This window comes from Manacus candei, unplaced genomic scaffold (assembly GCF_025592945.1).
Source record: "Manacus candei isolate 608988 ecotype Guabito, Panama unplaced genomic scaffold, ASM2559294v1 h1tg000026l, whole genome shotgun sequence".
NCBI classification, from domain to species: domain Eukaryota; kingdom Metazoa; phylum Chordata; class Aves; order Passeriformes; family Pipridae; genus Manacus; species Manacus candei.
The window spans coordinates 2,803,794-2,828,125 of record NW_026138074.1 but is presented as its reverse complement, the minus strand read 5'-3'; the positions used below and the strand labels follow the sequence as shown (position 1 = coordinate 2,828,125).

The 24,332-nt window shown below is 38.7% G+C and overlaps 2 protein-coding genes across 2 annotated transcripts in view; one reads left to right on the top strand and one right to left on the bottom strand.

Annotated features, from left to right (window-relative positions):
- Positions 1-538: 538 nt before the first annotated feature.
- On the bottom strand, positions 539-16,929 carry LOC127471786 (uncharacterized). The gene is made up of 4 exons (XM_051789081.1): positions 16,675-16,929; positions 16,177-16,300; positions 1,181-1,285; positions 539-663 (listed from the first exon to the last, which is right to left on the bottom strand). Exons 1-4 carry the CDS (start codon positions 16,927-16,929, stop codon positions 539-541), a joined length of 609 nt encoding a protein of 202 aa, XP_051645041.1.
- TMEM108 (transmembrane protein 108) overlaps positions 16,714-24,332 on the top strand; it is a 161,198-nt gene continuing 153,579 nt past the window's right edge. Inside the window, exon 1 of the mRNA XM_051789116.1 lies at positions 16,714-16,906. The gene's annotated coding sequence lies outside the window, so the exon portion shown is untranslated. The remainder of the gene's footprint in view (positions 16,907-24,332) is intronic.

Genomic DNA, 24,332 nt, shown 5'->3' with positions numbered 1-24,332 from the left:
GGTTTTGCCTTAGTTTAATAATCTGTATTCAGCATGTCTGTTATTATTCCTGAGAAAATATTGGCAACTCTTTTTAGAAAGAACTGTCAAAGACTAACTGAAAACTCAGAATTTTTCATGCATTTTGGTTTTCTGACCAGCTGTACAAAAGCATTCATTAAAGGGTCTAAATTTCCTCTTCTTTTGTAAGGGCAAGAGATTTTAGTTACACCGTACTTTCAATAATATGAAAAACATTCCAGTTTGTAGGAGAACAAGACTGAGCATTGTCCTTATAGTTACTGTTGCATCTAGATAGAAATGCTTTGCTCTCCAAAAAAGTTTCTAAACAATGCAATGAATGTACAAAAATATTTTCTGTAATTTACATGGCATATGCAATATGAAGCATGGCATAGATGTTCAAGCTGTTCAACATGGGGTGATACTCATGACTACAGCACTCCAGAGTAACTAATGCATTTCACTAAGATTTTTTTTATCTTTTTCTTCAATCTCCTTTAAACAAAATATAAACTCAATACAGTTAGTCACATTTTCAGTCTATTTTATCATTGGGTAACAATTGTTCAGCACATATTCTGCTCCTTTCTCCATAACTTATACTAATCCTTAAGGGAGATCCAGAGTGAACTTGTATCTTCAGCAGAATGCCAGTCATGTCTGCAGAATGATACAACAAGGAATTTAAAACAATGATACATAATCCTCTTGGCATTGCTCAGAATTAGCTGCTGACTGTTCAGACCTTATAATTTTTAGTGCGTACAGTAGTGGAGGTCATTGCATTTTTCATCAGTGTCTTCATGACCATGAGATGAGAGAAGTGTGCTTTGGCATCATTTAATGAGAAAGATGTCTGTTCTGGTTTACAGCTATTAATTCTGACCTGTGATACATTTTTTGAGCTTCAAAGTAATCAGATTTCACTTACTGTGTAGACTAAGGTAAAACTGGCAACCTATAGGCAGTGCATGGAACACTGAGAAAGAAGTAAAAATCGATTCTTTTTTTCACTGTTAGTCTGCAGATGGAACATTTATTTTTAGAAGTATTTCTGTGTAATAAAATTCTGACATTCTATTTGCTTCTTTATATTTGTTATTTTACTCATAATGCATGTGGGACTTGGTCTGTTTAGATAGTTAAAATAGACAGGTAAATGAAATGAACTGTTTACCAGCCATGCTCTGTGATTTGGGCTGAGTTGAAAAATCTGAATCTGGTTTCACATTCAGCTCTCCTGGTGAATCAAGGACATATGATGGCATTGGAACAGCAAACTCTGTAAATAAAAGGCAAGTATGAATATGGAGGAAAAATATCAAATTTAGTTTCATCTCTTCCTTCATCTCTTTCAGCTTTCTGTTCAAAAAGGTAGATATTGATAACTCTGTTGTTAGATTTCCAGAAACCAGGCAGTTCCTGCTAGCTGCATTCCACTTTTTCATGCTGTGCTTCCCATCATCATTTTCAATAAATCTGCTACACAAACTAACCTTGATATTTAATGTAGGGATAAACTTGTCTATTGCTACTGAGATATTGAATTTAAAGCATGGGAAATTGCGTAGTCTCACTTCAGTGCCTTTTGCCATTGATGGTATCTCTCAGTTTACTCCTTAAATATTGGTGGTTGCTAAAAGATGGATCAGAACTTGAAGTCACTTTGCATTTTTCACCCTTACTTAGGCAACCTTCTCTGGAAATCAAATTGATTAAAACAAACAGGAACTTAAGCAATACTTAATAATTAGGTCTGTTGAAAAAAGGAGTAATGTGTGGTATCAAAGGGCAGTACTGGTTTGTATTTCTCTTATCTGATCCTGGAAAAACTTCTCCAAGAGATCAAATATCTCTGTTAGTCCTATTCTTGTGTAAAGTCAGTAGAGATGCTATATGTCGGATAAAGCCGTGAAGATAAAGATGAAAATAGAACTGTGAAATAAAGCAGTAGACCAGGTGCTAAGGAAATAGTCTGGGTTTACTCCATTTGTAGATAAAGTTGTGATTGACTTTAATAATTTTACTTGTACCAGTAATTTATTAGGACCTTAAGGTTTGACCAATACTGAATAATCACTCTAATAATCTAACGTGCAACCTAAATACGTCATGGAAGAGGCAGTAGTCATTACAAGTTATAACTAAGTTGGTAAACAAACCATGAAGACACAGACCTCTCATTGTGTTTTTATATGAAATCGGTACCTTCTGATCTTTTTTCCCTTTGATTTCTTATTGAAGAAAAGATAATAATCTCACATTAATATATACCGCTTTTCACCTCAAAGGACATCAAAAGTACACACACATTGTAGCATGTGTCTGTAATGTCTATGAGCTTGTCTCTTACATAAATATGAGGTGTTTTATTTAATAGGAAGTAGCAAGGAGATAGAAGCTTAGAGGACGAAGTGGGAAAAAAACCCAGATAACCATTTTAAATGTGTTGGGCATTTAAGTCCCTGGAATAGAATTATCCAGGTTGGACTGGTTCAGAGAAAGGCACTTCCAAACTTTTTATGCCATGCAGCATTCAGCATTTCAGGTTTATCAATGCAAAGTTACCACCTTCATGACAATATGTCTGCACAGTTTGGGCACAAATAACTTACTGTGACCTCCATGGTACTGGAAGCAATTTCATCAGTGATTGGGATTTTCAGTGATCTGCAAAGGCCAAAAGGATCAGTTTTGTTTCAATTTTGCCTGCCTTGTTATCTCCAATATTTAGAAAATGCTTGTTTCTTGGCTTGATTTCTCCAGTGTATCACTTTTCTTTGTCAGAAAGAACCTTGGTTTTTGTCCTCTCTTCACAGGTGTTTCCTTTTTCCAGACTAGTTCCTTAGCATTTCCAAAATTTCCCTTGTATTTCTCCCCAGCTGTCACACCATACCAATAAATTCATGTAGTAAACATCTCAAAACCAGAATAACCTGAGCGAATGTAAATCAGCACAGAGCAGTTCAAACTCTGTCATAATCCAAATTTATGAAGCCCAGAGGTCTATAGATTGGAACCTCAATCACAGTCATCTCACAAAGAAATTTGCAGCCAGTTGTGTCTACCAGTACCTACTCTATAATAATTTTCACAAGTAACAAACTCTACTCTTCAGTTTCAGGAAAATTCAGTGTTCTCTCTTTTTTCTTACCTAGTACCCCCCTTCCCCTCCTTTTCCCTGACAAAACCTGGAAATGCCTTCCCAATAAACCCTCATTTGAAATTAATATGCAAGACACAAACAAGTACCTTGCATCTGTGTGTGTGTGTGTGTCTGACAGAGAGACAAAGCTTATGAAGAATGGTATTAAACCAGCTAATACAGTTGGGACAAACGATTAGGCTCCAGATGATTGTGCCTGGAAACTTGTCCATTTTTCCTAACTGTATAATTTGACCTAGTAAAAGGATGTGTCCATCCTACAGACCTTGCTTTATCAGAACTATAACAATACTTTTTTATGCATTGTCATTTCCTCAACTCATTACTTGCTAGCAAAGCAAACTCATACACAGCAATTAATCTGGCACTGCAATCCTGTCAGCTCAGGGTAAATTTGAATGACATGAAGGAGTGCATTTGAGAGACTGAACTCCGAAACATCCAAATGATTCACTGAAAACTAAATGAAGATTTAAGAATACACCTGTTCATCAACCCTGAGACAGCAGTGAATAAATGTGTTTCAGTAATGATCCAAAGAAACAACAAGACAGTCCTCTATTACTAGGACTGACAGGAATAAGAGCATAGGAAAAATATGCAGTGAATTGCTTGCTGCCTGTGTTGGATTAACAAGTGAGTTCTCCAAACAAAGACGGAGAATATAAAGTGAACCGATATTTCTTTCTATGCCCAGTGGGGCAAAACCTACGTGCTTGACTTATGCTGAGCACAATCTATTTATAACCATGCTCCTGCAGCCATAGTGGAAATTTTCCTGTAATCAGATGTCCATTGTAGCACCAATGAACCTTCAGTCAGGACCATGACACAGAAATAAGCTCAGTTGTTCAGAGCATGGTGTTAATAACACCAGGGTTGTGGGTTCGATCTCTCTGTGGGCCATTCACTTAAGAGTTGGACTTGATGATCCTTGTGGGTCCCTTCCAACTCAGAATATTCTGTGATTCATGCCTTTCTATTCTTCAGTAGAGCAACACCTGCAGATGGGTACTTGCAACATGAATAAATGTGTCAGAATTGTCCTCTTTATTTTTAGCAAAGTGGATTAAAATTAGGAATTTGAGTTATAGCAACCTCTTTTTATCTGAAATATTTTGTGCAGTTGGAGGTCATTATAGTTGGTCTCTGATTTTATAAAGGTTTATGTAAATTCAAATTAGGATTACATAATTCTATGCATTGAAATCCACTACTATTGTTTTCATTCTGGAGAGCTGGCAAATAATAGCACTGTGTATGCAATAATTAATTCAGAATTGCTAACACAAGCAATGACTGATACAACTATCTTCCCTTTGAATATGAAATAGCCCAAAATTATTTTCCCTAAAAAAAATATATCTATTCTTCTTATAAAATAACTCGTTCCCATTTCTCTATAGTATTACTAATTGTTTTGCCCCAGATCTTTTAAAGATACGACAAATAGGCATTCTCAGAAAATTCCAAATCACGGAACCATTTAAATCCTGCAGATCATTTCTGAGGGACAGTTTTTAAAACAAGGTAAACTAGACAGACTGGGAGGGCAGAATTGTGTTTTAATGACCAGCATATAGAAGCTGACAAAGTTAGAATGAGAGAGAGGGAACCGAACTGCTTCTGGCTAGTAAGGTGAATGGTAACTCACCCGTACTTTTCTGTTAGATAAATGCATAAAGAATGCCTCACTTTATCAGCATGTTGCCACTATTTCCAGTGACACGTACTGTACATTTGATTAGGCAGAACCTCACAATGAAACTCTGAGCCTCTAGGCTCCCCAGAGTTGTTTTGCTGTACTACAACCTTTAAAATAAACCCCCACGCGTATCAACATTTGTAAATTTGCCTCCATGTTTTGAACAAACTTAGGTCTGTTTTTCAATTATGTCTTCCCTCACATTTTTCCATTCAAACAAGAGTAGTGTGCAGAAAAATACAAGTGTACTCATTTATATTTTAGTGAACTTGGGCAGCTCTTTAAGTATGAAGAAGCAGAATCCTTCTTTTAGCAGAGACTACTTTGTTGAACAGGAAATCCCTCCCAGGTCATCCTCTTCAAAGGTCCTAATTACTAAAAAGAGTGGTGGTAAGACCAGGAAACTTTGTATGACCTGTGCCTTGTCTATTTACTTTGGTAGTCAGGGTGTCTGATGAAAATGGGTAAATATTGTTTGCTACGGCATATCTGAGGCATGTTTTCTTATGTACCCTCTTTTTTCATTGAATTGCCTACACACAAATTCATGTCTTTAATATTTCACAATCACTTACTGCTTTACAAAACACTCTTGAAAATAACATTTGATTTAAAGCAAAATGCAAGAAAAACTAATTCTGCAAGAGAAAGCGGTTTGCTTCAAAGCCAGTACCAAACACACAGGGTTTTTTTGCAAGGGCATAACGTCCTTCCAGGTAAAAAAAGTCAGATACCTTACAAAACATTTGGGAATTTGCACCTTCTGAAGGAATTATTTGTTACTCTTTCTGTACAACACAGCACTGTTGTTGGTCCCATGACTGACTGTCGCAGTTTTGTGCTATTTTTAGTATTTCCTTAGACCTTCATTGCTCAGTTCTTTTTAATTTTTTCATATTATGGACAAAAATATCCCCTGACTATTTGTATGTCTGCCATAAACTTATTAATCAGGCAAACAGATCTAATTTGTTTCAGGTACACAGATCTAATTTCAAATGAGATGTAGGTTGTTACCCTCTCTGACTTATATTTCTTTTATTTCTTAAGTCTTCCTTGCCCTTAAGTCACAAAGTTGGCCAATTACAATTGCACTGCAAAGGAAACTGTCCCTAACAGGTTTGGATCTAATGCAAAAGATCAGTTTTCATTTCATTTCCCCTTGTATTCAGGGACATTAGTTATTTATAACCAGGTAATTATTTTTAGTCATTCTACCGAAGAAGATAGGAAGAAAGCAACAGGTAAAGAGAAGGTAAAACAACTTTTGAAGCTAATGGAGAATACATTGTTTCGAAAGCAAAATTCTGACTTGCATATAAAACAAAGTTCTTAATCCTTGGACTCGACAGCAGGGCTTATATTGATGTCAGCTGGACAGTGCCACTGCCAGAGGTCTTGTGATGCCACTGCAAATGTGCAAAGGGATGAGAGATTCAGCAGATGCAATGGAAGTAGAAAAATACTGGTAGGTCAGTGTTATGTACACAATGACTGTGTCTTTAATTTTTAATTTGTTTTTTTTCTATAATTTCTGGTGTTGTTCAGACAGACATTTGACCAAGTTTGTCTCTTTAGACTATATTTTATTTTGCCTGGGTGTATTGTGTTTCCCATATAATCTTTCTCGTCTTGGCTAGGAGTATAGGAAATAAAAATCAGGAGGATACAGGAGAATCAGTTCTAGTTTACACAGAGGGAGTCAGAGCTGATATTAATACAAGTAATGCGAGGACACAAATATTTCCTGACAGTCAGACAGAGAAACTTTTGTGATTGGAAAAACCTGTAGTGAGTAATGAAAATATATGTATGTGCATATATCTATGTGCATTCAGCTGACAAAGAAAAACAGGTTCCTTCACTCCTTACTTTGAGAAATGGAGAATTGCAACCCTCCATTAGGTGAAGCATTTCTTGGAGATGAATAAGTAAGTGTCTGGCAAGCCATTAGTGAAGGTTGAATAGGGCTGAGATGAAGCAGGTGCCACAGTGAATGGCGTTATAAATCAAAAGGCACCAAATAAGTAAAACTGCTGGTTGGAAGAAGCTGATTATGGGTTGGCTAAAGTTTGTCTTTAGTCTATGATGAGGGTGGAGGGCTAGAGGAAGAATGAGTTTAGAGATTTCCTGTTAAAGGACGATTAACTCCATGGATTGAGCCGTCTGACACAGGTGCTAAATAATTAAAGCTGTAAGTTGTCTAGGATAAAAATGGTTACATCAAAGCTGAAATGTGGTCAGTGTTTCCTAAAATAAATTCAGAAAGAGAAGGGAAAACTTAGACTTTTTAATTCAAACATGTGTTGCATGAGCGCTAAAATTCCATGGGCAAATTATATTAGTTTTACAAATGCCCTTTGTTTCCTAGTTATGTCTTCATTCTTTCCTTCAGTCATTCCAGCAGCAACTGCAGTGGGAAAAAACTACTCATGGTCTTCCTTTAAGAGAAAGCAAATTGAAAAAAGAATTGCACTAAAACAAATTCATTCTTTTCGACTGAATATAACATTGCCTTTACTTTTTCCTTGATTAATTTTATTTTTGAATGGCAGCTTAGGAAAGATAAATTATATACGGAGGTACTACTCACACAAATGCAAAATTCAGTGAACTCTAAACAGTGTGAATCTGTTAAAATTTTGTCTGCTCCATTATATGTACATGACTTAAGTTGAAGCTCAGCATATTTAAAAACTCGGACATAATTGTTGAGTCCTGAGGGAGCAAGGCTTAATAAGTACTCAAGCTTCTTCCCACTTGGTTATTACTGTATTATTGCTTTCTTATTACACTTACATGACTTGACTGTTCACATAGAAACTCATTGACTTCAAAATGAGCTACGTTAAGTTGGTTCTACAACTTTTGCCTTAGAGGATAATTTTTAATAATGTAAACCTCATGAAACCACAGACTTGCATAGGAAGAGAAAAGTATGAGGCAACTATTTCCATTTTGTCTTCAAGAGAAAAAGGGGTAAGCAGGGGCATTGTATTGTTTTGTTTCTGTGTCTGCAGTTCTTAACCAAAAGCTTTAACATTTCTGAAGTCCTTATTCAAGCTAAATGATTGACTTCAAAGTCTCAGAATATGGCCATGGGCCTGTAAAACCATTAGGATAATCTTGGTTGATGTTGGACTGTGAATTGCTAGAGGGTTAATAACAAGGTTGAATTAAGCATTCAAAACAGAACCAACCATATAGATTGGAATCCCCCATTTTCCATGTACAGTAAGGAAGTAACAGGACAGATGGAAGAACTGTAAGCTCTTCAATGGTCTAAGAAAAATCTTTTGCTTTCGAGCTGAAAAGCTTGACACTAATGCTGAAAAAATAGACTTGGGCACACTGATGAAAGAGGACCCAGATGCTACGTTGGAACTGAGCTGCAAATCACAACATTTATTTACTGCTGCATGTGTGCACATTCACACTCAGACACAGTTTGCTATCTATTCTGTGAATTCAAGGCATGGCATGACACCCTTAGGTAGGGATTCCCAAGTGTGTCTTGGGTTGGTTGTTTCAAGTGAAAGAAGCCCTACTGCTATCAGTCCAGGCTCAGCATCTACCAGCCTGACTCCTTATACTTCTGCCACAAGGCTGGGTGAATCATTACTCCAAATTTCACAGTCTGAATACACTTATTTTCTTTCCAAGGATTGGCCTGTTGCCATCCCAATGCATTGGATACTGTTTATTTCAGTGTGACCAATGCTTATCCAAACGCCTCGAAGTATGACACATAATGAACAAATTCACCCACCTTTAGAACATTCCTTTTTACTGGAGATAAATAAGAAGCCAAAACATTTGCTATCTTTTCCAGGAAATTCCCTACATGACTCTCACAAATATCAGCAATTGTCCTAGATGCACTGAGTAACTTGTGATTGCTCTAAAATCAAGACAAGGTGGATGGTGTGCTTGCTTTCAGTATTGGATCTTCAGAGGTGATAGAGCTTGCAGATAGACTAAAGATCTGCTTACAGGCATCTGCAAATCTGTCACCCTGCTGCTGCATCTGGTTGACAGTGGGAGGGTCATTATGGGACCCTGAGGACTGTCCTGACAGTGCATCACCTGAGTCCAGCACTCTCCCCAACATGAAATCAGGGAATGGCACTCTGTGAGACTCATTTCTCTGATTATAATGCAGTGTCTGGCAATTAATGTCAATGTTCATTAATATACATAATTCATACACATTACAAGATAAATATCCAAAAAATATAATCAGAACTGATAAAGCAAATGTAGGATTTGATGAAGATTTGTATTGCAGAGCTATAGAATCATAGAATCAACCGGGTTGGAAAAGACCTCCGAGATCATCAAGTCCAATCCTTGATCCAACGCTGCTGTGGCTACTAGACCATGGCACTAAGTGCCACATCCAGTCTCATCTTAAAAACCTCCAGGGACAGTGAATCTGCCACCTCCCTGGGCAGCCCATTCCAATGTCTGATTACTCTCTCTGTAAACCTCCCCGGCACAGTTTAAGACTGTGCCCTCTTGTCCTACTGCTGGTTGCCTGGGAGACTGGTAGACGGGTAGACTGGTTTTTCCAGAAGTTTGAAAGAGTCAAACACCTGAACCCTTAGGAAATTGATGGGCAGAGATTGTTTAGGAGGTTGGCCCTGTAAAAATGCCTGAGAACCTTTTGCAAGCAGGGAGGAAAGCAAAAAATAGTAAAAATGGTAGGCAAAAGTAGGATGGCAAATGGATGGAAAACAAAGAGGGTTTTTTTAATCCCCTGAAGATACTAAAAGAAAGGAAAGCTCTTTCTGAAAATGATTTTATTTTTCCTACTTATTAAGTAAACAAAATGTAACACTGTGAATAAAAGCAATCAAAAGAAATCAATATACTAGAACATAATTCAACTGCCAGGTTTCAGATGTAATATGTACTTTTACTTTTTTATTTCCTTAGAAAAAAGCCATATTTTATTTGTTTTTTTCAACATTCCACATTTATTTTTAACAATAAACAAAGGGCAGATACCTTGGCCGTATCTTCTATTTGGCAGCAATACTTCCACAATTTCTTGGAAGTCATATTTAGAAAAAAGACCTTCTTTTTCTTTTCCTTAACAAAGTGAGAAAAAATACTGTTGTAAGATCATGGAGGCCATTGTGGAACCCTTCTGGAAAGCTGCTTTGACTGGGGCATTTTCACACCAGCAGAAAACTAATGCACTACTGAATCAAAATCCTACAGTACATTTTGCAACCAAATGCACTTGAAAAACTCTACAAAATGCTAATGTTCACATGGCTGAATTAATAGCCCTTGAAAAAGACTTATAAAATTGTTTTGTTCATGCAGTCATTCAAATACATTCATCCAGCTATAAAGAAGACATCCAGTAGGCTCTAACTGGTTATATTTTCATAAAACCCAGAAATATCAGTGCCATGATGGCAGGGGGATAATTTTCTAATTGGATCAGGGACAGTGCAAACAATTTTAATCAGACATCTGTTTCTGAAGTCTCACTTCCTAGACTTGTAAGTTATGTGACAATTAATTTTCATTATAAAGCATCCCAACCTTTGAGGCTGAAAACACGAATTCTCTATTCCTTCTTTATTCCTTCTCTCCCTGAAATGCACAATTCAGAAGAAGGCAAATAACACATCTTATTTCACTTTTCTTAATTTGGAGACATATAATAATTAATTAATCTAACAAATTGATATTTGGAACCTGATTGTAGCTTTAGAGATTTTTACATTTAGGAATAAGAGTTCCACCATCTTTTCAGAGCAACTTTTAGGTTAATATAACCCTTTTCAACTTATTGAAAGTCGCTGTTCACTGTATATATAATTTCTGCTTCTGAAAAGTTACTTTACAAATAAATGCATCCAACCAAAAACTGCTGTGTGATATTCTAAGTCTGGATAGAACAACTCCAAAGGAAAAGAGATATAATTTAGGAAGAAAAAGCAAGGAAAATTTTACTTTACCTGTGTTTACATGACAGATGGTGAGCAGAATCTTGGGTAATCTGTTAGCCCTTGTGAGCAAAATCAATTAAGTTTAGAAAAGCTATTTATTGCCAGGGAGATTAAAAAGTAATTAGCAATTATAAAGAAATCTGCAAAGGTCCTAATTATAATGAAGCAATGAATTTAGTTTCTGAACAGGAGAGAGGTTCTAAATACAAGGGAAGTTTGTATCTTATCTGTTGCTTATTAAGAATATATCAAGCCCTAGCTTTTTGCTGATTTGGTGATGATCTCTGGAAAGGCCTCCTGGATTTTTTATCACAATGCTGACACAATAATAAGAGCCTTAACATCAGTTTATTAAAACACAACTGCAGGATTAAGTGCTTGGGTAAAAACATTTAGCAACATACAGGAAAATAATCTTAGATTTCTTTTCAATGTCATATTCTTTCATCTTTTCCTGCAGTTGATTTTAGTTTTATTTAGCCATTTACTTCTACTATTACAATCCTATTGTTTTCTATTTCTAAGAGATGGGCATAAGAAGATTAATATAATTTACACATTAAGTTTCCATGAGATGTACATCCCAGACTAAATTCCACCTATTTGAACCACACTTATTTTGATAAGTTTTTGTGGTAGAGCAAATCTTTTTCCTGTTTAAAAAGTTCATTGTTTCATTTATGTGGATTCTTTTTAATGAAAGAACTCAGGCAATTTGCTAGGTGATCACTAGGAACTGCTGAAAAGCATATATTTATATATGCCTAAAGGTGATCATGGAACATTTCTGTCAATCACACAGACATAAACTAGGGAAACACCTAGGTTGAAGGAAAAGTCAGCAGCATCAAATCCCTAGAGTTTACAGGACATGTGAAGATATGCCTTAGGCAAGCTATGAGAGGAAGTCTTCTCAGTCACTTGTGGTCCAGAGTGCCTGAGTTTCTTCCCTGCTGTGCCACTGTTGTTATTCCTGAATCTGGTAGACATATGGTAAAAGAGAAGTGTAAGCCTTCACTGTTTTGGTGTCATGTGGTGACTTTTCAGGAAGACACCTCCCACCACTAGTGATTGCTCAGACAGTACTAGGAATTCTTTGTGGGTGAGGGCTTTTTTAAACTAGATTTCTTTGTCAACACGTTTCAAGTGTTTTCAGAATAGCTTTTCTCCATGTAAACTACTACAATGTTACCAGTGATCATCATCATAAATGCATTTCATTAAGATATGGGTGAGGTATATGCATCTCCTCAGCACCTTTGGTTTTGAATAGTCTTTTCAGAGCATTTATAAGACAAGCATTCACATTTTGAATATATAATATTCAGAGGCAGAACTAAAATAGTTGTGACAAGCACTGAAAATGTTATATTCTAGTTTACTCTTTTCAATGGTATGCTCCATGCTCTTCAGTAGAATACCTAAACAGCTGCAGTCTTCTCCAAGGACAAGAACTCTCAAAGTCTTTTGAATACTTCTGTAAGGCTAAAGGTTTTTCTTCCCTCTATGAGAACTTTGAAAGATCTGGTAATTACCGTGTTTTGTTGAAGATTTTGTATTTTTAATATATTGCTTCTTTTCCACTTTGAGATATTAGTTGGTTACCTAAACACTTAGAGACTTCTGTTATGTTCATGCAAGCAGCACAAGGACAACTTTCCCCTACTAACAGCTGTCTTTTTGAGAGCCCATCTTGATCAATATGCATCAAAACAAAATCCGCGAATGGTTTGCTTTCCTCAAACCATCCAATATGTAAGCATGTCCTATCTGTAAATGACTGGCATTCATAGCTGATCATCTTTTGCTTCTTCGGTTCTTCCATTTCTCTTTACAAATTCTGGGGTGTCTTAATGTGCTTGTTTGAGCATCTCACAAGGAAAATGTAGAAAATCCCCAGATATGAAAGTTAAGGTTTTTGAAATCTGTAGATTTACTGTTAGATTTCCAAAGCCGAGTATAGACATTTAAGTAAACAGTGCTCAGTCTTAGAGGTGCTAGGTATTTATACTTTCTGTGGTTGTCAGTGAAGCAGGTGAACTTTTGAGATGCCTGAAAAGCAGACTACTTTAATTAATTATTTTAACCATGGATTTGAGGACCCAATGTTAAGTATAAGCATCAATACAAAAGACAGTAGTAAAAGAACACTCAATTGCCTGCTGTTATCTGGACTCCCCATCAAAATCAGTCCTGTGGATCCAAAAATAGAAGCATTATTTTTAAAACTTTCTAAAATGGCTCAGACCAATGTTGTGGTTCAGAACGAATGAAGTCCAATATTTTCCTTATTCTTCCCAGTATTTTTGTTGTTACTTTTATTGAATATTTGTGAGGTCCTTCCTTCTTTCATACTACCTTATTCTTCTTAGCACATGAATAATTTCATGACTTTGTAAAGACCTAGAGATGAATTAAATTTGAGATGAAAGGAAAAGAGATTAATAGTGAAAATGAAAAGGCTTTCTCCTTCTGTGACTTAAAAAAAGTGACTGAAATACTACAAATTCACTGTCAGTGCTTTTCTGAGAAGTATTTATGATCATAGATGTTTATAAGCCAACACATTTTTGTAAAAATCACTATGTGTTTAAGGGATAGTTTTATGCAAGTAAGGAACATATCCTTAATGACTCATCTTCAGGGTTTTTTTTTAGAACAGTGCCACAATATTTTAGTATAATTTATTAAAAATTTAATATGCTGTTAGCTCTGAAGTTGTAAATGAAGCATGTAGGAGGAAAGGGATTACTACTGTACAGCTTCTGAAACAGGGAATAATTATAGTCCTTCCAGAATAAGAAGGGGGTGGAAAAATACTGTGTAATAAGTTCTATATAGGTTTTCCTTTCAGTGACAGACTGATTCAGTTTTAAAAATTGCATATTTCTAAGCTCCTGCTGGATGTTTGCAACCAACCACGTGACTGGTCTGTGGAGAGAAGGAATGGTTATAGTCTTAGAGGGCTCATCCATGGTTCCAGATGGCTGTAGCTCTGAGAGTTTGCAATAGAATCGCTCCTGCATTGTCTAAGAGAGCAGCCTTGAGGTGATATATTTTCAAAAGGACACTGAGAAATTTGGAATTATTTTGTTATTTTGCTGGCTCCAGCTCTGTAAATTGGGGGGGTGGGTTTATTGTACCTACTATTCCTAACTGAAATTGGGAATTTTTTTTTTAAGTCTGTGTGCTGTTTTTAAAGACTGTGTCTATCCCAGGGAGCTTGGAGACAACCTGGCCAAAGACAAGAGAGGAAAAAAAAAGCGGGAGAAATGACCTGGCTTGTCAGAAAAGGCTCTGAAAAGGAAATATGTCTTCCCTGGCTCCTACATGAATGTCTTATTCACACTGGATCAGTGTTGCTTGCGCACCTCATCCTGATCCTTAGAAGATGATGGGGATCTATCAGGCTTCAATTCTCTTGAGCGCTAAGAAGTACTTCAAGGATAAGAAGTTCATATATATACCCTTTACAGCTTCCATCTATTTTGCTTTATATCTAAAACAGTTCAATTTGGATTCTCTATGCACTAAAAATTGACACTTATTTTGGTTTGGAACCCCTTTTTTTTTTATTTTCATCAGGTAAAGGATGAATAATGTCTTGTGCTTTTACAAATGCCGTAAGAATTTTGAAAATTTCTTATAACCAGTTATAATGTCATGAATAACTTTGTTCCAGTGAGAAAAAAAATCCAATCCTTTTAATTTGTCCTTCATAATTACTTATGACAGTGCCTCAAAGGAGCCAAGCTTGCTGGCTTTTGACCAGAGATAAGTCATAACTGCACTTTAAAGTGTAGATCTCTGAAGAGGCTGAACTTTAGTCTTCTTTAGAAAACATCTTTTAACCTGTGAATATCTATTGCTGGCTAGTTAAAACCAAACTCCTGAAGTGCCTTAAAGTGGTTAACCTCAGTATGTCAAGCACAGACAGACAAGTGATTTCTCTGAAACATGGTTTCCATATGTGGTCTATGTGAACCCTAGGATAATGTTTTCTCAGCAGCTGAATTTTTTTCCTGAACTGCACTAAGCAACTTCATAAGAAAAAGCTTTTACAGAGCAATATTATTTTTAAAGTTCAGTAGAATTAATAGACATTCTGCCAAACAAATCCCCTCTATGTGAAGCATAGGGGTGCTTTTTAACTTCAGATCCTTCCCTTATTTTGATAGGGTGGCAGGAAGATTATTAGGCAAACTGATGCTCCTTTTCTCTTTGACTATGAACCAGAGTATCCACAAACTGGCAGACACAACCAACGCTGCCAATCTGTGCAGCTGTCCTCATATCTATTTGTTCATCATATAGGAGGCTGAGAATCTTACACTTCCCAGCCAGTAATGGGTTGTTCTGCTACTACAGCTCAATTAGCACATTTTTCCTAATTATTTAATACTTGTACTATGACTTGAAAACATAACTAACTACAGATGTCAGTTATTGGTGTATGACACAGACTCTCCCATTCATTTTGTTATCATTATGCAGCAACTTGAAGGAAATATTGGCCAAAAGAAGAAATGAGAAGGGAAACAAAGCAATGGTTGGTGCCTTTGCACTGACAGAGGAAAGTGTCATCAAATAATCCATAGTTTCAGTGTTGGTAATATTCTACCAGCAGCAAATCTGTAAAGCCTCTTGAATGAAATGCTGAGCAACAAGGCAGCTGGGGAGACCTTATTTTGGCCTTTCAGTGCTTAAAATGGGGCTTAGAAAGGTAAGAACAAACTTTTTAGTAGAGCCAGTTGTGATAGGACAATGAGTAGTGGTTTTAATCTCAAAGCAGGTAGGTTCAGGTTAGATTTAAGGAATATGTTCCTCACAATGAGGGTGGTAAATCACTGGCACACGTTGCCCAGGGAGGTGATAGATGCCCTATCCCAGGGAACATTCAAGGTCAGGTTGGACAGCAACCTCATCTAATTGAAGATGTCCCTGACCACTGCAAGGCAATTGGACGAGATGACCTTTATAGGTCCTTTCAGTGCAAACTATTCTGTGATTCCTATGACCTTACCATGCAAATCTGAAGCTCTGTGTACCACTTTGCACTCTTAAGTCCTGAATTCCTGACACACTCAACATTTCCACTGAAGTAATAAGAAATCAAAAGTAAGATAGCCTACACTGTTAGAAGACAGATGTAGCAGGTTTGTATTGGCTGATAATAATAATATAGCAATAGAAAACTTTAACGAAAAAAAGATAAGTAAAAAAGGTAGGATTTTTCCCTCCATTGGTTCATATAGAAACATACCAACCCATAACAATTATGGTTAATGAGGGGAGAGGAAGGAAGGCTTAAAATTTTCAGCAAGCAGTAGTACCTTGGGTAAGGCATTTTACTGGAGGGGACCGGGGTTGGGAGCTGGCGCTGTTTCTGGATCTGCATTTCCGAGGCTCAGTTTCTCTTGGAGCAGCCACATCAACGTCCCTACAAACGTCCCTTGCCTACGAGATAAATCCTAACTCAGCAGTGGGGTCTTTTCCAGCCAGGTTCAAACCTGTAAGAGTTGCCCCGACAGCACACGAGCCCCGGTGTAAATGAGTGGTAAAACACCATCAGAATGTCAAACTGCTCGTAGCAAAGGGACCGTGCGGCAGCCACCTGTGATTTCACTGTGACGCCGTATTCCTGCCAACAGCTGCTGCTGTGCATTTAACCTTCCCAGCCCGGCCCTCCTAAATCCCGGGTTTCCCCTCTCCGCGCAATCACTGCTAATTCCTCCACCTCACCCCACCCCACCCCAGCCAGCCCCGGTAAGACCCTGCCCCCCGTGCCCTGACAGCCTCTCCCGCTGCCGCAGCCGCGGCTCCTCATTTACATTCGCCGCCTCTCCCGCTGCCGCCGCCGCTCCGCGCCCCCGCGGCGGGGCCGCCGCCGCCTCCCCCCGCCCTGCCGCAGACAGGGACCCTTCCCGGGGAGGCCGGGCCGGCGGGAGCCCCGCCCGCGCCGCCGGGGGAGCAGCGAGGAGCGGCGGTGAGTGCCCGGCAGGCAGCAGCAGCAGCGCCGCTCGCTCCGCAGCGCGGCGGAGGGCAGGGCAGAGCAGGGCAGCGGTAAGCGGCGGCAGCGGCCGCATCCTGCTTCCCGGGGCTCAGCCGCCGGGGCGGGGGCTGCGGGGCTCGGCTCGGCGGCACAAACCCCGGAGGAATGGGTGGGAGAGGGGGGAGGGATGGGGCTCCGCTTGCGAGACGCGTTTGCTTGGGTTTTCTCCTTGCTCTTATTTTATGAGATACGATCCGGAGTGGCAGCTGCCTGGTGGTTTGCGCTGGTAGTTTGAGGAGCGTTGCGTTGTAACTGTCCTTCTGCAGCATAGTGGGCTCGGTTGTAATGTGAATAAGCAGTTTCAGGGGCAGGCACGTAGTGAAAATCGCGTGTGGGTTATTTCCACTCTTTTCGAATGGGTGGGAGCTGCGGGGAGAGGTGACATTAGTATCTATCACCGCATAAAAAGCATCATATCGCTGGCAGAAGGCAGGATTTTTATGGTTTTGCTTTTGAAGCAGGAACTACAAGGTGCTTGTCACGACCAGCTTTGCCGAGATGTGTATTGGTAATGTACAGCCAAAGGCACGAGACTGCTCCATATCATAATGAACTGGGAGCCTGTGGCTGGCATGTTGTGTTTAAAGTAGAACACTGCATGTTAGACAGTATCCTTTTTTTAAACATGTCTTGAAGCGTAACCACTGAAGAAGCCTGTTGTAGTACTGTGATAGGCAGTACCTTTTATCTAGGCAGTTTACAAGAGATAGCCTTCATAGATTTCTCTCAAATAGTAGGAGGGGCCAGATGACTGTTTCGGGAAAATATTTTAAAGCACAGATTGAATAGATGGGTTGTAACAGAGATAAAACAACTATGGATAAGTAATTAAGGATTGAACTTACTTAAACGGGAAAAATTGGAAAGGAAACTGAACTATGCTATGAATAAATGGCCATGCTTATGCAGCAGAACTACAAAATATACACTGTATCAGAGAAATTCACCTCTCAACTGCAGAAAGCAGTCAGGCATTCAAGGTCTGTGGAGGGAGTCCTTTATATGGAGAGGCTGCTGTGGAAAAAGCTGCTAATTAAAGCAAGTAGGATCGGTTCCTCTTTATCCTATTGACAATTTAATGTTTAAAAATGACCCCTTGACTGCCTCGAGAGGTAAATCAGCAATGGGAATGTGCTTCTGATGAATGAGGGTGTCATTTTACAGATGGCCTTTTCTTTTGGGGGGGCAGGAGAGGGGAAGGTGTTCAAATTAGTAGATTAAGGAATACAATGCAAAAGAAACATTTTTTTTTAAAGCTATCATTTTCTCCTAATGCTTTGCAGCACTGCCTCTGGAAGGCAGATGCAACTGTTAAAATCTATATTAAGTTCTAACTCTTACATTTGCAGAGTGATTTTTTTAACCAAATAAATTGCAGGTATAGTTAACAGTGTAGTAATAGTCGCACTACCTGTATCTGAAGATATTCTGGTGACTTAAAAACTCCATTATTAGACCAAAATCTACACATGCAAGCAATTGGCTATTACCTACTGTGCTGTTGTCCCAGAGTGACCTATTCCCCTCCAGTTTCTGTGTCTGGCTTACTGTAAATCATAATCATAAAGTAATCTTTGATGCAGATGCAGTGAAATTATGCTAAATTTCTTACCAGCTATTCTGATTGTGGTGGACCATGCTAATCAACTGTGTGAACACCAGGTATGCCTTTAAAAAAAATAATTGTTGCTTTGAGGATTTGAAAACTGCAGAAACACCTTTAATCCTATTAGAACTGATGGAATTTGCTCTACTCTTGTAAACTGATGTTCTCTAGACTAATGCCAGGTATGGAATAGTTTGAACTTTAGTCTTTCTGCTGGAGAGATTAAAGAAAGAGGGAAGGCAATTACAAGTGTTACAATGGTAGAGATGCAGTTATGGGATTGTGCCCAGGATCTGCAGTTACAGCAGCATAATGCAGAATAAAATAAAACTCAAGCTTATTATTGACAAAGTCTTTTATTTCTACTAATAAAACTGGTGTGCCAATATAATGCTGAAATATCTGCAATAATGTGCATATATTAAAGATATTTTATGTATTGACACTGCCTTTAAAAGTTTGAAAACACTCGGCAGCCTTTCCTCTCCTGGCAACAGGAGGCAATATTCCTAAGTGCTTTTGCTGAAGCATCTGCTCTGGTGCTGCCTTCCATTGGAGATTTGGCCTTAACAGATAAGATGAATCAGCACAGATTACATTTCTTCAAAGCCTGAAGCTCCCCATATCAAGAGTTCAGCTAAGCTGAATCCCTCAGTGGCCATGCAACAGACTTAAGTTGCATCAACAACACCCAACCAACTCATGCTCCAGTCTAGCTCATTGGATTATAAGTAGACCAGAGGTTTTGGCCGTGCTGTAAATTGGTTTAATCAACTACCAAGTAAATAGAGACAATTAATATACACATAAATTCTAGTGTATGTATTTGCAAATTATTTATTTTTGTCAGAGTTAGTGGATCTATGTAAAAACTTTCCCTGAATTGTTTCATGACATCCTTGTTTGTGTAAAATATGAGCTGGTACTCCTGGCTCTATTAACTAAATAACTAAATAAATTAATAATCAACAAATGGTTTTTTAATGGATAGTTACTAAGTTTTTGCATCCAAACCTCAGCTAGAGGAGGAGAAGCACAACTGAAGACAATATGATCTGTCTACAACAGATCTCCTTTGAGTGATAGAGCACAATTTTATGACTGTGGTGCTGAAGACGTTAAAGTTAAAATCAATAGAAAATTAAAATGAACCAAAAACTATCACGTTATTATCTGAAGTATTCCAGGGAAATCACTAGACAACGCAATTACTGTGGGGTAACTGCAGATTACTCATTTGGAGGCACATGCTGGCTACAGTAAACATACAAAATAGGAAGAATCAAAGTCTCTGTTAATTTTCTAACTTAATATCTGCAAAAAGAAAACTTCTTGTCTGACTGAAGACTGAGTTATTCTTCAAAAGAAACAAGAGTGAGCCCAGGTTGTAATTTTGGACCTACTTTGTAGTTGGTTGTAAATAAAGCTTCTCAAACTGAGTTTGAGATACTAGAACTCAGAATGTTGATGTTTGAGGCGTTCCAAATGGATCATTAATGATCAGAATGTGGTAACTGTTGCAATAAGGAACAATGGGTGTAGGAAAGTGTGACCCATCTGTTGCTCCTGACTGATGGAGGAAATGGATTATGCAGAACACTTAGCCACCTCTTTGAGCAAGAATGTGATGCATCTGTGCTTGTTGCTGGATAATCCTTGCCACTGATGACGATATATGTAATTCATAGGTAAAGCATTCACTGTGACCTTTGCTGGTAGCATCCCCTGAAAGAAGAGTATGAGCTGGCACAATTGCCAGCTTTCCTTTGTAAAGCTCTCTGGAGCACTGGGTAAGGGTCTGACTTGTTCTTTATTATGGTGATGAATGCTCTATGCTCTCACATCATTCTTTCTGCATCAAAAAGCAGGTTTTATCCAGTGTTCTAGGAGGCTGAGGAAAAGATTTGCTAACTAAAATTGCCTTGGCAGTCACCATTTGGGAGCGTGATATAAAGGGCATGATATAATTTAATGCCACAAGTGGGCAATGCATTAAATGCTGAAAGTAGAAGTACTGATCTTTCTGCAAGCAACAGTGACCACTGGAGCTTTTCTTCTAAGAAGAAAGGATCATCTCTACCATCTAAATGAATTTTCAAAGTAATTTTTTTGTCAGTCCATTCCATCCATGAAGTATGGAGACTTCAATTGAAATTCTTGTACCACTGTTCAGGGTAAGGTTTTTAACTTACCCAGATCAGTAACATACTATAGTCAACTTGTTTAAAAAAAAAAGTTAATTAGGGAACAGGGCTTTGTGTACAGGCTCATAAAATGGCTGAAGTTGCAGGGACCTCTGGAGGTTGTGTGGTTCAACCCTCTGCACAAAGCACCTAGAGCAGGTTGCACAGGACTGCGTGCAGCTGAGTTTTGAAATATCTCCAGTCTCCAGGGTTGGAGACTCCACTGCCTCTTTGGATCACCTTTAGCTGTGTTGGACCAATCTCACGGTGAGAGTTTTCTTCTGTTTAAATGGAATTGCTTTTATTTTTGTTTGTGCCTGTTTCGTCTTGTTCTTTCAGTGAGCCCCTGAGAAGAGCCTGGCTTCACCTTCTTTACTGTCCCTTCTTTGTCACATGGGCATGCTTCTTGTCTATGGTCAACTTGTCCACTGAGGGCCCCAGGTCTTCCTCTGCAAAGCTGTTTTGCCACCAGTTGGCCTCCAACCTCTACTGGTACAAAAGGAGAGGGAGGGCTAAAGAAAGATGAGAAGAAGAGAAGATGACAAAGGGAAAAGGGTAGGAGATGTGGTGAGGGGTAGGTGGGTGGGAGCGTGCAGAGGAATGCAGGCATCTGGAGACATCATGCTGGTTGCAACAGGCTGGTTTACCTCAGCCTCATTACACTGCTATTGAGGGAAGACCACATATCAATCCACAAGTGCTCCTGTGCCTGGTAGTTTAGGCAGGATTTAATGCATCCTATAAACAGTGACATTAATACAAATCAAAAAGGGAATGTGAGTTTCTTCTCTGAGATATATGTGCTTCCAGGGCAGCAAGGACGTTTTCAACCGTCTTTGCAACGACATAAGTTCTGGGCAGTTTTGGTATGATTTAGTAAAAGATTTGCCTGGGCAGCTCACTCTGCCTTATTAAGTGCTGTCTATTAAGTCAGACTTTTCCAGGAAGGACTTTTAAGTAAAGCATCACAATGCATTAAAGGAACAAGCATAGTTTTATGACAAGACAGTAGTACAATATGTTAGTTGTGGAAGACAAGGGGGAATCTGTGGTGAAAGAAGCCTTCTGTGGTCGCTTAAAGGATCACGTGGCATTCCTATTGTAATCCAGTGGTAATTCTCTAGAACAGATGATGCAGGACTACATTTAGAAGTCCTTTATGATGGTCCTAAAATGAGATAAGATTAATTCCAGTGTTCCATAACACACATATGCATGTACATTTGAGAATATAACTCCTTATGTTTGGAAATCACACAGGTGTATTGGGAATCTTTCATAGTTGAGAAGTAGTTGCAGCTATATCCTTATCATTGGTCCATCTCCACATCCACTGTAAATAGGTCACTCAAAGTCAATGGAACAGTACCTGTCTACCCGCTGTACTTTTGTTTTCTCTACATAAAATACAGTTTTCCTTTTGAAAGACTTCAGAGCTATGATCCATGTGATCCGTGCTAAGATGTTAAAGCCATGGTTTATAGCATATTGTGCAACTTCAGATTACAGAGGTAGAGGTAGAATACTCTCTGTATACAAGCACACACTGAAAAACTAAGATAAGCTTTTCACACGGTAAGATTTTAGAAGGTAGAGCTAAGTGGAGCTGAAAGCAATGCAACCACTTTTAAATATTGATAATGTTCCTTTACTTGGTTTTAGCATTTTATACCAATGTAGATTAACAGTGTAACTGATCGGGACAGTAACTAATCATGATGTTATCTCTCTAACAACTCCCCTTGCTTCAGTTTCTGAGTAAATGGTTAAAGGTGTATCATGTAATCAGACACTTGAAGGCACTCAAGCAGTTTGGTTAGTTAATCTGTACTTTTTGTAGTTCATATAATGTCATCATTATGTGGGAAAGCACTGTGAGATAATGAGAATATTATATACAAAGGAATAGAACTAGTATACATCCAAAGTGTGAATACAAACTAGTATTGTAGCATTCTATTTATAGTGGTGGATTCAAGGGGATCTCCATTTCTGTTTCTATTAGCATTTGAGCAGAGACTCTGCACCATGAAGGTAATTAATCTCAGTAATCAACCAGGAAAAAAACCCCAGTTTTAGATGTCTTTTCACTCTTCATCTTGCTTACTGCTGTTGGCTAATTCCTCATTGTTATTTGATGTAGACTGCCTTGTATCCATCCCTGCAGTCACATAAATGATATGAGTGCATACAGAGAGTCCTGATTCCATAGGAATTTTGCACAACCCAGGCATGGTATTGCAATTGTAATATACAGTGTTATCACCATGCAAACTACTTCCCTGTGCCAGTCTCTGCATGTTCCACTATCTGGAAGGAAGAGAGTTAGTCCTAATTAGAGAGGTCCAAAACCATGGATTGAATAAAAATATAGCCTGGAAATGTTCAGATTACCTGCATAGTGTGGCATTGTCAATATTGTTTCCTAGCAGTTTGTGTTGTGGTGCTTAATTTGGAAGAGTGTATGTTGTATTTTTTCCCATGTTAAACCATGACTCTCATTTTATCCAGTACTTCTGAATGACAAATCTTTTACTTTGCATAAATCAAGTCCTGACACTTGTTGGAAGTAAAAGAGGAGCCTGCATAATGTCGGGTTTTATTTGGAGATTGAGTCAAGGACTGCAGGTTAATTGTGCATGACCTTTCACATCTGAGATATGTCTGCATGGAGGAGGAGGCACAGGTCCCTTGAAACATCTCCCGGGATCAAGGCTTTTTCTAGCTCCATGGGGAGTTTCAGGTTTAAATAGCAATTAAATCAGATGTAGCCAGTGTGCCATCAGTGTGTGACGTGCCAGCTCTGCCGTGCGGTGTCTTTGTGTCCATCCTTTATGGCAGGGATTTACACCAGGATGTAAGCCTACAAGTGGTTAATGTAGTGTAAAGTGTTATCACTGTTGATTTTCAGGCATTCCGGCTGAAGCGAGTTAATTTTCAATTTTCCATGGTAAAAAAAGAGAGGCAGGGAGCAGCCTACACAAGATGTTTGTGCTGCAAACTGCATATACACAAAGCTATATTAACCTTTGAAATACTCGTAAACAATTTCTGTGGAGAGCAGGGGCAACTTTTAAGCAGCAGGAGCCCAAATGTGGAAAGCAGCATATGTGCATCCCATTTTCTGTGCCGTGGTGCTGGAGCCAGTGCTGTCGGGTGAAGTCTCATAATGAAGCAGTTGTTTGAGCAGTTGAGTTCAGCTCAGCAAAGCAGCTCTTGAACTAATGTGGACTGCCTGTCTGCCAGTAAACAGATAATTACACACCATTGTTTAATGGAACTTTCATGAAAACTGAAATATGTTTTTGTAAAATCCACCATGAAAATGTGTTCTGCTTGTGGACCTTGCCTATAGAGTTCAGGGTATTGGGGGTGGGGAGGGGTATCTGTCACGTACAGAGGTAATGCTCTATCTGCTGTACAGTCTGCAGTGGGGAGTCAAACATACCCTGAGATTGGCTCAGTTGGTTAGAGCATCATGCTAATAATTCCAAGGTCGTGGATTTGGTCCCTGGATGTCTGTTCACTTAAGAGTTGGACTCGACCCTAGTGGGTCCCTTCCGACTCAGAACATTCTGTGATATATAAGTGACTCCCTCATAGCTTCCACAGAGGAAAACTCTTTTACTTAAGCAGAGGACCTGTTGT

Bases quoted from the DNA above. Each gene is read 5' to 3' on its own strand.
- LOC127471786 (XM_051789081.1), bottom strand. From the start codon at position 16,929: ATGCGGCCGCTGCCGCCGCTTACCGCTGCCCTGCTCTGCCCTGCCCTC. The intron at 16,301-16,674 runs GTAAATGAGGAG...TTTATCTCGTAG, and splicing joins CAGCGGGAGAGGCGGCGAAT to GCAAGGGACGTTTGTAGGGA. The intron at 1,286-16,176 runs GTACTACTGCTT...TTTTATTTACAG, and splicing joins AGTAAAATGCCTTACCCAAG to AGTTTGCTGTTCCAATGCCA.